This window comes from Homalodisca vitripennis, chromosome 5 (assembly GCF_021130785.1).
Source record: "Homalodisca vitripennis isolate AUS2020 chromosome 5, UT_GWSS_2.1, whole genome shotgun sequence".
NCBI classification, from domain to species: Eukaryota; Metazoa; Arthropoda; class Insecta; order Hemiptera; family Cicadellidae; genus Homalodisca; species Homalodisca vitripennis.
The window spans coordinates 8,476,548-8,491,079 of NC_060211.1; the positions used below are offsets into that span (position 1 = coordinate 8,476,548).

General features: G+C 34.2%; 1 protein-coding gene across 1 annotated transcript in view; it reads right to left on the reverse strand.

Moving 5' to 3' along the window:
- Positions 1 to 785: 785 nt before the first annotated feature.
- Positions 786 to 14,532, reverse strand: part of LOC124361758 (cullin-associated NEDD8-dissociated protein 1) — a 30,913-nt gene continuing 17,166 nt past the window's right edge. The window contains exons 7-17 of the mRNA XM_046815723.1: positions 13,462 to 13,590; positions 12,932 to 13,063; positions 11,838 to 12,009; positions 10,504 to 10,640; positions 10,219 to 10,410; positions 8,661 to 8,828; positions 7,300 to 7,557; positions 5,076 to 5,264; positions 3,244 to 3,487; positions 2,318 to 2,464; positions 786 to 1,209 (exon numbers count right to left, since the gene is read on the reverse strand). Coding sequence (XP_046671679.1) covers positions 1,079 to 1,209; positions 2,318 to 2,464; positions 3,244 to 3,487; positions 5,076 to 5,264; positions 7,300 to 7,557; positions 8,661 to 8,828; positions 10,219 to 10,410; positions 10,504 to 10,640; positions 11,838 to 12,009; positions 12,932 to 13,063; positions 13,462 to 13,590 — 1,899 coding nt within the window. The 3' untranslated portion in view covers positions 786 to 1,078. The remainder of the gene's footprint in view (positions 1,210 to 2,317; positions 2,465 to 3,243; positions 3,488 to 5,075; positions 5,265 to 7,299; positions 7,558 to 8,660; positions 8,829 to 10,218; positions 10,411 to 10,503; positions 10,641 to 11,837; positions 12,010 to 12,931; positions 13,064 to 13,461; positions 13,591 to 14,532) is intronic.

Below are 14,532 nucleotides of genomic sequence, written 5' to 3' on the forward strand. Positions count from 1 at the left end.
ATTTTTCACTTAACCCTTCCAATATTAATGTTTGGTATGTTCAGATGAGAGGAGAACATGTCAGAAGTCAGGTGTAAGTAGTGTCAAAGAGAAAGTGATTTTGTCCCATTTTACTTTCACTCGAACTATGTGATGTTAAATTAACCCTTGGACTAACAAGAACAAATAGAACTTGCTATAGAAAGCCACCAAGAAAGATATTGGCATTTTCCATTAATTTACCCAATTTACAAAGTACATTTTAATAGGCTATTAATAATATTTTTCTTTTACTAGTTTAAAGTTCACAATTTACATTTGTATTACAGAATACATAGATACAGAAATACAGAATACATACATACAGAAAACCAAATAAAAGTTTCAAAAACATTTGTACCTGTAATAATGTTTTAGGTCATTTTTATTGTACAAATTTCAGGAGTTGTAGATAATACTAATTACTTTTTCATAATACAAACAATTATTTATATTTGTATTCTCGAATTGAGTGAAACTTTTATGGGTGAATATAAAATACCTCATGGTTAGAAACTTTGGAAATGTTAAATACATCTAAACATATAAGATAGGGAATACTATAAAAAAATAAAGTTTTATAGTCATTCAAAAATGTTGTTATTTTCTAATTGTTTCTGAAACTGTCTAGTAAAAGATTTTCTTATTGCATTGGACACACACCCAGATAAATATTGAGATGGTCAATGTTTTATTAGGATTGTCAAAATTTTGTTTATTTAATTTATTTCTAGATAATACAGGGTGCAATAAAAGTGGCCACAAAGTTTAAGCAAAATTTTATTGTAAAGATACATGTACATTAATAATAGCAGAATTAGAATTATACATTTTTAATACAAAATAAGAGAGATAAGGTGATTCGACAATATCCTGACCTCCTCATCTTCAGCACAATACAAGCTATGTACAAGGGTCTTGACCTCAATTTTAAGTAAATAATTCAACCACAAGATGTAGTTCTAACAAAACAAATCCTGGTGAGTCTCGGATCCAAGAACACGAAAGGGGAGAACACCACCTGTGTTTTTATAAATAAAATAAAACACACAGAGAAATTTCAGCTGAGGTCCATCATGTTGGAGTCCTGGTTCAGTAACGAAGAGTCTTTCTGAATGGAGTCGAATATGACCTGGAGTTCTGGAGTGGCTTTGATCGATATCACAAACTCGCTCAGGTGTGGATTTTTCTCTGGAACATCGAAAACATTGTTATTGTTTACACAGTGGCGGTGCAACTGACTTTACTTGCACATATTGTGTTGTCTGATTAAATCAAATATTAATCGAATGCACTCGAATGCAGTGTTTATAATTTGTCCTTGGAGCTCGTATGTCCACCTCTACTGGCCGCCGCCATTTTGTCAGAAGCGTGGATTAATTTTTGCTGTTCTGTTATCTCAGCCAAAATATACGTCCATACTTTGTAAAACCAGCACCACTGGCCACTAAACATAGCAGTTATTTTCTAATATTCTCTTAGTTTTATAATGAATAGTGAGTGCTGAAACCTATCAAACAGCTCTATTTTAAAGTAATTTTTAGGTAAAGTAGTAAATTTTAAATTAGCCCATAATTCTTTTCTAAACATTGACTGTGCAAATAAGACGAATGACGCATAGTGGACCTACACACTGAAGTGATAGAAACCTAGAAAATGTTATTAGAAGACGTGTGCTAACTATTCTTGACTACACTTAGGTGCGTATTCTTATAAGTTTTATTCCGTAAAAAAAATGTAAAGACTGAGAAAAAGCAGTAAAATAGTTCATGTCTGAGTATAACTTAACTGTAAATGTAAAAGTAAAAAAAAAAGTAAAGAATGTCTTATTTTACCAGGCGAAGTTAGGGCTAAGAAGCCCTCTCTAACACTTAACCTGGGGACCAACGGCTTAAAGGTGACTTCCGAACCACCACCAATGGCCGGGCAAGCGGGCCGCTTGCAAGGACAGGATCGCTCAGCGGTCACCCATCCAAGCAGCGGCCACGCTCTACGTTGCTTGATCTGGTTATCTTGCGATAACCGCCGTACCGCTACACTGCGCCATTAGCAAAATTATAAATGTCTACTTTATAATATTTTATCTACATATCTTTTTAACAATATACGTATAAGAGTTAAATTTCCCAAATGTATGTTTATCTTTGTATTAGAAAGACTCATTAAAAAAAATTAATTAGTTTTCATTTATTCTTTAAACATTTTAAACTACTATGCAAATAATGCGGAGGATATTGAAAAATAATTCTGATTCGGGGAGTTGCTAGGACAAACGCGAGCTGTATGGAAGTGAGGTTACCTGCGTCAGGGATAGTGAGGAGGGAAGCCACAGCTCTCATGGCTGAACGCTTGAGCTCATCCTGCTTCTCGAACTCCTGCTTCACAGAATTGGCTTTCACCTTCATGGTACATGTGTGCCTCAGTGGTTCCAGCAGCTTCTCCAGCCCTGCAATGTCGTATTACATTTTAACTGTTGTTCTTACATAAGTAAACCAATAATTATAATAAAAATCAAAATTACTGTATAATAAAAATAATTCAATGTTAATATCTAGAGGACTTGGATGTGATAACAATTCATTATAGTAAGTTTGGGAGCTTATATTGGTTTCTTGCAATAGAATAGAATATAAACACTTCTTTATTGAGGTGAAATTAGGACCTTTCTTACATTTAACCCCTTAAACAAAAAACAATCTAAATAGTACAAAATAACGCTTAGGAAAGACTTACAATGAATAATATCATAATCTAATATATTACTGTTTGCCGGCTATAGAAGTAATTATATGTTTAACATTCATATTTGAAAATGATTATTCAATTTGAAGACACTATTCAATATGATACCAGGTGTCATAAAATACACATTCCTCGTTGAAATGCTTGTGATAAACTATATAATCCACATTGACAAAAATCACCATATCTGATATAATAGCTTATCGTTACTTAAACATATAATTATTCAATGTAAGCAACCCCAATTTTTAGTATAGGTCGACCTTAAAATATCTAATCACCGACATTTATCTGTCAGATGAATTAACATGTCAAAGAGCAAAAGCCAGGTATCAATGATGGGGTTTTAATGGGATAAGAAGAGCAGACTTTCTTCAACAAATTTGAATGGTAATCATCTTCTTTACATAAAGAAATTAAGCTATATCACGAATAGAATATCTTGTGTCTGCTGGACACATATTATACTGACAGTACACTCACTCTGCAAGACTGCAGTGGGCACGAGCTGGGCTAGCCTGGCCACCATGAGGTAAGCCAACATCTTGATATCGTAGTGATCGTAAAGGCCGTGCTGCAGGTGTTGGAGGAAGTCAAAGATGTCCAGCCGGTCCAGGCATGTGTCCAACAGTGTGTACATGCACTCAAATGCTGCCTTCCTGATGTCCAGACCATCGTCCACTTTATGCTTAAATGGACCCATCTCCACCTCACGAATCAGTTCTTTCTGCAACCATCACAATAACTGCCATAATATTCCATGCCTTGACAATACCATGCAGATAAAAAGTATTCAGTTTTTGCTCTTTCAGTACGAATTTAGCACTGTTGTGACCTCTTAGGGAAAAATATACATGTGTGAGTTTCAGAATATACATTTTGTAGGGTTGATCCGATAATTAGATGTACTGGCAACACAAATATATTTAACAAGTTACATAAAATAACTCTGGCAATGGTAGAGTTGTAATTGGCCAGTTTGAGGACTGGTGAGCTGTAAGGAGTGGAAGCCTACAAAATAATATAAAGGAAAAAAAAATAAAAAGCATACCACATACATACAACCAAGAATCATTACAAAAAATTATACAGAGTAATAAGTAAACACAACGGTCACATAATGTACAGGGTATCCCACGAAGAGGTTTAAAGGTTTGATTTTATATTACTTGCCCATTTATGCACCAAACATTTTCAAACTCTACACAATTCATTAAATAGCTTTTAAAAATATTCTGTGAAAATTTCAGCTCTCTAGCAATTGTTGAAACAAAACGGTGTCATTTTGAAAAACTATACTTCAAGAACAGTACAAAAAAAAAAAAAACACTATTTTTGATTTTGTTAAATTATTTATTGTCATATTCTAGAGAAATAAAGCATTTCAATCAGAAAATTAGATCATAGCCTATTAAAACACCTACAATTACAGGCCACAATTATTTGCACACTGATAACAGCGCTTAACAAATTAATCGTAAGCTCTTAAAAAGAAATTCTGCGGTATCTGGAGTTCCTCTTCAATTGCTTATTTTAATTCCTCATCATTATTGAAGCTACGAGTATAAACTTGTTCCTTTAAGTAACAAGTAACCCCATAGAAAGAAATCACACACAGTTAAATCTGGGGATCGGCGTGACCAAGTTAAAAAATCAATTCCACGACCAATCCAATGGCCATGAAGGTTGTCGTTTAGTAATCACTTGACCAGATTTGCGAAAAGAGGCAAGACTTGTTCATTTAAAACCTGTTCATACATATTCCCAGTCATTGTACTGTCTGAAATGTTGTAAGGTAGTACCCCATTACAACTGACAGCTGCCCAAACAGTAATTCTTTTTGATTTGAGTAGAGTCTGTTCAAGAATGTGTCTGTTACAATTAAGCCTATTTACAGCACCATTGCAGTAGAAAGTGGACTCGTTATTAAACAGCCGTTCCTTAAAACTGCAACGCAGTAATCAAACCAAATAATTCAAGAAATAAAATTTTTATAAGAAGCAAAATGGTAAAACCATTCTGTTTCTACAACTGTTAGGAAGCTTTAATTTTCACAGAATATTTTTAAAACCTACTTTACTAATTGTGTAGAGTTTGAAAATGTTCGGTGCATGAATGGGTAACTGATATAAAATTAAACGTTTAAACCTCTTCATGGGACCCTCTGTATTTAACTATTTGATTTTAAGAACACAAATTGCAATATGAAGATAACATCTTTATCCAAAACGTAGAAGTAGTCAATGTCATGTACTGAAGTGGGAGTTATGATTCTTTATCTTTGACAATGTACGAATGTAGCAAACGAGACGTACCCTTAAGAACGTTTCCTGGTAGAGTTGAGGCAGCACAGAGTCGAGCAAGTCTCGGACAAGGGAAGGCTTGTTGTGAGCAGCAGAGTTAAGAGCGACCAGAGCCACTCTCCGCACGTTAAGGTCAGGGTCCTCTAGCGCGCTCAGGAACTTGCCCATGCTCACCCTGAGCAGGGGGTCGATCGCTTGCGGCTGACACACAGTACAGGGATTAGCTTTTACTAGAGGCAGGAACAGTAGCAGCTATCTCCAGTACATTTTATAATTAGTAACCATTAAAGCACTGAAGAAAATATGGCCTGGGTTCAATTGGAGTGCATTTAGAGATTTTTAACCCTTATAACGTCAGTATATCTTTTCACAACTTCCAGCAAACGGCACAATATTAAAAAAAAAAATTTTAAAGTGTAAAGTTCATTTTTATTTTTACTTTCTATAATTATGGTAAGTATAAAAAAGTAAAAATTTTAAAATTATCTTGTACGTACATATATTTATGGGACATTAAATTGTAGATATAAATAAAGTCAAAATAAAAGGCACACAAAATTTTATTAGCTAAACTATAAACATTACCAGACAAATGACACTAAAAACACTAAATGAATACTAAAACTAAGATATCAATACTTTTAACAAATAAATAAAAACCATATAAACAGAAAACACAACGAAGAAAACCGACTCAGCGATGGTTAGACACGCACTACCTGAAGCCAAACTGCAAACAAAAGCGTGCGCACGCTGTACGGCGTCTGTGCCGTGTGGCGGGGAGAGTGTCTAGACACCGCGTCTATTGTTTCAAACAATGTAACGCGACAGCTATATTTTGACGCTTGACATAGGTCAATAACCCACACACATGGTTGACGCATACCGTTAGTGACATTGATCGTATTTAAAAGGAACTTAAATTTGCTATAGACGCAGTTTTGTGTCGATGCGCCGTACCGCGTCTTTGCCGTTTGGAGATAGTTTGTCTATGCGCCATACGGCGTCTGTGACGTTATAAGGGTTAAGTAAAATTTATTTTGTTTTCTAGAAGATAAAATAACAAGCAGACAAATATTTTTTTAAATAACTCTACTGGTTCTGTTGACAGTGTTATACACGTAGATGCACCATATACATAGATGCGCTGTACGGATTTACCCGTGTAATGACAATAAAAGAATAGCACTGGTTATTGATTTATTTTTGGTAATCCAATTTCACTCATAGAGATTAAAAAATTCATTTCTGTCTGTCTCCTCATCTGTCCACACAAATACCAAACACAAACTGACATAGACTTGAAATTTTGCATGAAATTTCTTTTATATATTAGAAACACTGAATTCAATGATGATGCATGTCACTCCATTGCAATAGGTTCAGCCATATTTATTGCTATAATTTATAATTACTGTAAATTATAAATTTATTTAATTTTATTATAGATTTTTTTCCACAGAGCAATTGATGTAATAGTGGTAGGCCATTAGGATGTAAAAGTAAAGGCTGCTGCCTTGATGAAGTGCTATACTGGCATCTCTATACTTTCATCTCAGTCCCAACCTTCCACAGCTTAAGCTTCCTACGTGACAATGTGGAGCAGTGGTATAACTAACAAGAGGGGATGAGGGGAATACAATCTCCTCCCCCAAGAGCTCAAATATTAAATAATATTTGTATAACAGAAAGTTAAACTATTTCAAACAATTGGAAATGTGTTGAAAAGTAACAACTAAAACATATTTTTAGGAAGAGTACTACTTAGGTAACCTTGGAAAAATTGGATTTGCTAAATTGTTTTAACAAGGTAACAGTAAAAAACCTTCAAACCGTACTACTTTGACATTAGCAATAACCCTGTAATACAAGAAGAAAAAAATTAAAACTTTTTATCAAAATGGTCAGTGAATAGGTGAATAACCTTTAAAATAAGGTATGGCTCGAGGTACCTTTAAATTTGAAAATCTTTTAAAAATGACTCTTATCTCCCTAAAAGTGTCATTTTGGGGTATTTTTGGTGTTACAAATTATTCTCCCAAATTCTTTAGGGACGAGAAATGGAAGTTTACGTTAAAACAAAGTTTTTGAATTCAGCCCCTACACACAACACATGGGTGGTCTGCCTCACTCTGTATAAGCTAACAAGTACTGCAGATATAAGCACATTTTACCTTTCTAATATATTTACAAAACTAAAGTACTCCTCTTGTATATAAAAGCTGTAAATGGTCACCTGGTCGGAGATAGTGAACTTAACGGCGGTGAGGACAGTGGTTCGCATGAGGGCCGACTCAGAGCTGAGGGACTCTTGTAGGCGAGGCAGCAGCGTGGGCGGGTCGATGAGTGTGAGCTTGCCTAGACACTCGGCCACGACGTTGCGGGTGCCCTCCTCCCCACACTGGCAGTGCCGGAACAGCTGCTGCCAGATAGCAGGGACGAACGGCTGTAGCTGGGCCACCCCACTGGCACTGCTTGACTGGCACGAGATTATCTGGACACACGAGTACACCGCATCAGTACATATTCAACACCCAGCAGGGATCACTTCTGCCTGGTTTATACCTTCCAGTTGAACCCACCACTGGGCACAGCAAAAACTGGGCAACCTTATAGGTGTCCAGGAGCGGCACATCACTAACTGCAAATTCTGGTGTGCCAGGGCAGTTCGATAGGTCTTGTCTACTGCGGAAGATGACTGTTGGAGTTGGTGGGGTTCATTCCCTAACTATCAGAGGTTCTTGCTAGCCTCAACATGGGTGTGCCATCCAATATACAAACATATGTATGAATTTTGTTTGCATGACAACATTGTACGTACGTTATTTTGAAACGAAAATATGTTAGGTTTAGTAGTCTGACAGTTGATTACTAATTTTTTTTAGGAACGTTGCATTCTTTTCAGCTGCAAGAATATTTTTCAAGAATTAAATACAAAAATAAGTAAAGAAAACATTTATAGATAACGAAATCAGCCTCTTAGAAATACTACATGAAAGTGTCAACCTTACATCTTTTGTACTCTTTTGTGGGCCAGGTAAAAATAAAAAAATAATGTATACAACAAAATTTAGTTAAAACGTGAAATTTTATGAAAAAAGAGACATTTATTTCATATAAAAAATGTTTAAAATTGTTTGTTGAAAAATATAAAAATTAACTGAATAATTATTTTACAATAACTTCATTAAAAATCACTGTATTTTGAACGGAACTCTAACTTCTAGTTTCATTACTTTAAATTACATTTTATTTCACTGTAGAAATATGCATGATGTATTTGGTTAGTTTTTTATGGAAATACATCAAATATTTGTTCAAACTTGATTTTTTAATAAAAAGGTAAACTTTTTACTGACACATATTTAATTTTTTTAGTTTCAACAATAATAAAATATGAGTAACATTCTTCACTTTATTGAAAAAATAGGAATTATACTACTTTGTTGGATAGTTGTTTCTTCTACACCTTCTATTCCAAATGTTTGACATTTTACAAGATAATGGCCCGGCACTTATGCATATGACTGAGAAAGAGCTGCGTCACTTAAAAGTGTTAATTTAAAATAAATCAGTTTCTATGTCTAGGGTACATACTTCTTTTAGAGAGTGTAGCAACAAGTATTGTCGCTTGGGTTGGGTTTCTATCTCTTGCAGAACAAAAGGCAGATACTGTTGCAGGTTGCCCACAGCGATACTGCCCAGAGCGTAGCTGGCCGCAGACTTCACCTCCTCACTCGGTGGAGAGAACGAGGCAAGTATCACCTGCACATCATCACACATACACAAATTATAAGTGTCAAATAGTTATTAATAGTTGGTTAGTTAAGTTCTTCAGAAAAGAACCGGAACCAAGCACCAACTGAAAAGTCATCTGCGAAATCATTAACTCAAACACAATATGGGTTATTCTGAAAAACTTATTTTAATACATATGAAGATTTTGATTGAATTTACACAAAAAAAGTAAAGTTTTAAACATTTTCATGAATACCTAGTATGTTGTAAATGGCATAATGAAATATAAATAATGGATGAGAATGGGTTTATGGTATTAAACTATTATTTCGGACACTAGTTTTTTATAAGTAGCCTGTTTTGACTTAACCCATTAGCCACTCAATGTTCTTGCCCTAGCCTCCTTGTAGAAATCCAATTAAATATGCAAAAAATGCAAGGGTATACCAAAACTCTCACTAAAAATTCAATTGTATTGCTATTTGGTTGACTGAGCTATTGTTTTAGCTAATGGAACAGGCTATAATATAATGTAAATTATAAGCAAGTATATGAATTTTTAAATTTTCAGAATTAAAAAAAATTGTTTTAAAAAATTAGGAATTTTTTTAAGTAGATTTTGAAAGAAACTTTTTTTAGTACAAAACACAGTTTAATCCATAATATTTGGTGTAGGCTTATAGAAAATTTAATTCTTTATGTGACAAATTTTATTTAATTCATTTATCCTCATTCCATTCATTTTTTCAATTTGACGTAGATTTTTGTGAAATTTAAAGTGTAAAAAGTTAACTTCTACTTCCTAGAAAGACTTTCCGGCATACATCCCTCCATATTTATTCATAAAAAACTAAACAGAGTGTATCCATACTTTTAACTCACACTGTATACAAAACTGTGGGTTGTTTTGCCATCTGGTAATAATGAACAGTGAAGATATATACATAAACACTTTTTGAGAATTCAGATTGAGGATTACTGCAACAGACAGACTTCTATAAACTAATTACTATTTATAATAAGTTGTGATTTAAAAGGCAACTCATAGTATGTACAATTACTCTTCAGTTTTATACAATTGAGTAAACTAGTAAGTTTTTCTACAACTAATGTGAGGCTTCTACAAAAGCCTATTGGATTGTGTTATCTGATTTCCTTGGGGCTTAGGAAAAACCATCAGAGCACTATCAGGGTAGTTTTCACTGTTTTTCGGTTTCTTCACAGAATGTGCATTTATCGGTCTGGTTCAATCCCATCTTGCTTATATATTTCCGAAAATATTCTCAAGGTTGTTGAAGACACAGAAACAATCGACAACATAAAACAGTCGAGAGTAGTGTGGAGTCCAGAATCTCTGCACCTTGAAGCTGCCTTTCCACTTCCTCTACGCACACCGCTTGCCGAACAATGCACTAACCTGCTTGAGGCTGGTCAACACGCTCAGGTCAATGTGGCGGCCGATCTCTCCGACTACCAGAAGAGCGAAGATGTGCTGAGGGTCGCTGCGGGGGTTCTGGATATCCTCCAGAAATGTGTTGACTACAGCTATTGCTTCCTGCTTCCGGGTCACCATGATCGCGGCCACACACTTGGCCAGGGAGTGGAAGGCCTGGCAAACAAAATATTCACAAAGTAAAAATCTATCCGTACATTTTAGAAGAGATGTAATGTTTCAGTGATAGAGCCAGACAGTGCAAGTAACCTGTTTGTGGAGAGTAGGAGTGGCTGTAGAGTTGACAGGGGCTATCAGCATGGTGAGTAGCTCCTGGTAGCTCAGTCCTGGCAGATTAGCTTTCACTACGGCCTGGAAGAACTCCAACATAGACGCCAGGGCAGCACCTGTTCATGTCACAGGTGAAAAATACTTGCAAGTTCTAAATATTAATAATTCTGAATTAAATTTAAACTGAATTAAATTAAATTTTTCCAATAAATTGTAAAATTGATGAAATACTGTAATACAAAAACAAATTTGTAATTTCAAAAATGGGTTTGAATGCTGTTGTGACACAACAATTCACACTTCTATCAGTTCTATCAATCACATTCTGAATATACTTATTTTTATTTCAGAAAATAAAATCCACAGACTTTATGAAAATTGGGAAGAAACTGCAAACATGTTATTTTTATTTTAGAGTATCACAGTTTCTCTACTCAGTCTCACATAGATGTCTGTTTTAACTCTACAGGTTTACTTAACACATTGCAAATCCTTAATTGACAGGTAAATAAATGGTGGACAAGTGCATATAATAATTACAAAACACATCCATCAATTACAAGAGGAAACAACTGTTTAAGCAAGAAGAATCATGAGATTGTAACTGAAGCAGCACCACCCATATTAAATCACTAATTATCTGAGCATTAGTAAACCCCATCATTTGAGAGGTTGGAAAATTTCATTTCCGACTGTCTGTCGACAAGATATCTTGAGAACGAACTGACTTAGTCTTAATCTTTTAAATGAAGTCTATCTCTATAAAGACAACATCGAGTGTTCAATGTTGGTGCATGTCACTCCATGGGATTTGACTAACCACTAGCGAAAATTTCTATATTGATGGTTAACCACAATGGCAATAAGAAAATCACAGAATAAATGCATTTTTAAGGAAACTGAGTATAATTTCATCTGTCGAGTAAGTTTTGCATTAAACTTTATAACGTTTACGATGGTGCACGTTCATCCAGAGGAATTGGCTGATTGTCATTGAAACCACTCAGTAAATTGGCACAATTTCTTTTTGTCTGCCAGGGTAAGTAAAAGTTTATTTTCTTTAGGACTGTCTCTCTGTCATTAGATCTCATAATGGAATGAAATTTACACTTAAAATTTTGCATGCAAACTGTTACATGACACATGATGTGACATACTCCTATGTTTTTTAACCTGCACATAAAAACTGTCTAAACACCTTAAATGATTAAAATTATTGACACCATCAATGAAGTGACATATATTTTCAGCTATTTGTAAAATCTAAATTTTCTCCTCCACAAATTTCCATCAGTTGTTCAGTTCCTACATACCTTGCAGGAGCGGAGACTTGGCCAGATTCAGTATTTCCGGCATGATGGCTGGATCTTGAGTGTTGGCGAGGGCGGAGGGTTGCAGCCTGGCGATTGAGGTCAGCAGAGTCAAGGTCAACTGGGCGATGTGCAGGTCTGACTCGCTCAACAGCGGGGGCAGTTCTGTCAACACCTGTGATACATACAAGTTTCTTACTTCATAGCTTCTAACTTACCGGTAAATTGATTTAGTATTAACCAGGTATAGGCTATATATAATGGTTTCTTGATAGAAATACTAAAACGTCACACAAATAACTAAAAAAATGCAATATCTAAAAACCTTTGTTAATGGAAATACTTATTTAGCATTTTATAAGTATATTGTCATTTACTTTACATGTTGTAGAAGTAAAGTCTAAATGATGCAACCTTCATTGAATAATTACCCCCGAACCATATCAAAACTTTTAATGTATAAATATTAATTCCACTGTATTTATGAGTAATAAATCATTATTTTTAAATGTGTTTTATGTTTTGTAAATTATTTTATTTTAGAATAAGAATAGCTACATCTAGCTTTATTTAATTTTAATATAAATAAAATTATAACCTGTACCTGAACCATTAGAATTTAATGTTTTATATATATATATATATATATATATATATATATATATAAAACATGTTTGATGTTTTATGTTTATTCTGTTCTTATAGCCCTATTTATATATTTTTTGTAATTTCCTGAAGACGACTTAAGCCGAAATATAGAAACTCTATAATTCAATTGAAGAATTCTTATTGAAGATTAATATATATATATATATATATATATATATATATATATATTGGATCACTGTTTGTAATAAATAAATTTCTGATTTCTGACCATAAATAGTTAAACTGTTGCAAAAACTAAAAATAAAACTACCTTTTCAGATAGTCAATATGACAGTTTTTATTTCGTAGGTCGTTTAATAAAATTACAAAATGCTTGAGAAAATTTCAAGCCAAATTGGAAAAACTTTAGTTTAAGGAACAAACTACATTGCTTAGCTGCAGAGTTGGTGTCAAGGATTGCCTGTATTGGTAGACTCAGAAATACTTGCCTTGTTGAGCAGCTCAGAGTTCAGAGCACTGCTGTAATTGTTCACCAGAGTGTCCAGTAACGTCAAAGTTCCAAGTTTTAAGGCACGCTGATTCTTACGCAGGAAAGAACCTAATATTGGTATTCCTTCTCCCTAGAACATAAAGAAACATTTCAATTTTAAATAAAAACCAATTTAAGTGCAATATACCAAACTTTTGTGGTTTGATTTTCACCTCCTAAAACTACATTTTATTACAAGTGCATGAATGTATCCGATTGCAAATCAGCAAAAAAGAAGGTTTATTATAAAATCATGTAGATAGGTGTTTCCAACATTCTTCCGTTTATGAAAAAAAATTGCTGAGAAAGGTGATTGTGTATTTCGTGTTCATCAATCAATGAACAAATTTATCTCGATATTTAAAGAACAAGATAATAAGTAATATTATAGTACAGTTTCGAATGTTTTTACATTTCTTTACTCTGAGACAACCAATGCTTTTACAAATTAAAACATTCACAGTATCAACTTTTACGGTTGAAACTTACCATTATTGGCCTGAGATCAATCCGGAGAGGAGAGCCAGCCACTTTGGTGAGAGCCTTCACTGTTGTGAGGCGAGTTATCTCATTCCGCAGTCTGTCCAAGAAGATGGGCAAACACGTAGGAAGCTCTCCCTGACACAGGCCATATAATTAGGTTAGATTTGATATTGATGTACTGAGTTTGAGGAGGAAGATATCAGAAGGTCGGATAAGACTGACTCAATAATCGTCAAATAGCAGTGAGCATGGATTGGGAAGGCAAAGAGAGGGCAAGAAATTGGATTAATGGCCATAGAGGAACTGAGAATATGAGTTTTAAAAACTATAAACAAATTTTATTACCATTGAATAATTAACTATTAGACTATTACCTGAATTTGAATAATTCATTAAACTTGCCTTAATCATCTAGAGGTTAATTTGTTTAATACTTAGCCTATTTGTTTAATAGGCAATCACTGACAACATTTTTTGACAGCACCAACTTTTACAGTAATAAAAATGCATTTAAATGTATTTGGACTTCAGCATTCACTATTTCCATGTTTTTACTTCTTACTCTATGGGTTACGATCTATGAAATGTTGGTGGCAGTCAACTGGAATATCGGAAAAAGTGGTTTGTTTACAAATGCGTCATCCGTTTGTTGTTGTTCTGCTAATTCGTCGTCTGCATTGTTGTTTTGCTTGCAATTACTTTAGTTTAAAACGATTGTTTTGTGAGTAAATACAATGGATCGTGACAGTATTGAAGACAATCAAGTGCTAGAAGAGTTACTCAGTCTTTCAAGTGACAGTGAAACTGATGATTTATAACAAGATGACACAGATAATGATCCTGATTGTATTACCGATGGACTTCTTGGAGATGCAAGTAATTTGTTGACATTGTTTTTTTATTCAAATAATAAATATAAGCAAAATAGTAATAACAATTTTTATTATGCTCTTTAATAACAAAGAAACAATCAGGCAAGGCTGCAAGACAAGACACTTCCTATCAGTGTAGCAAGTGCAAAATTGCCATTTGCAAAGAACCATATTTCAAGACTTCCCACAGTAAACAAATATTTAA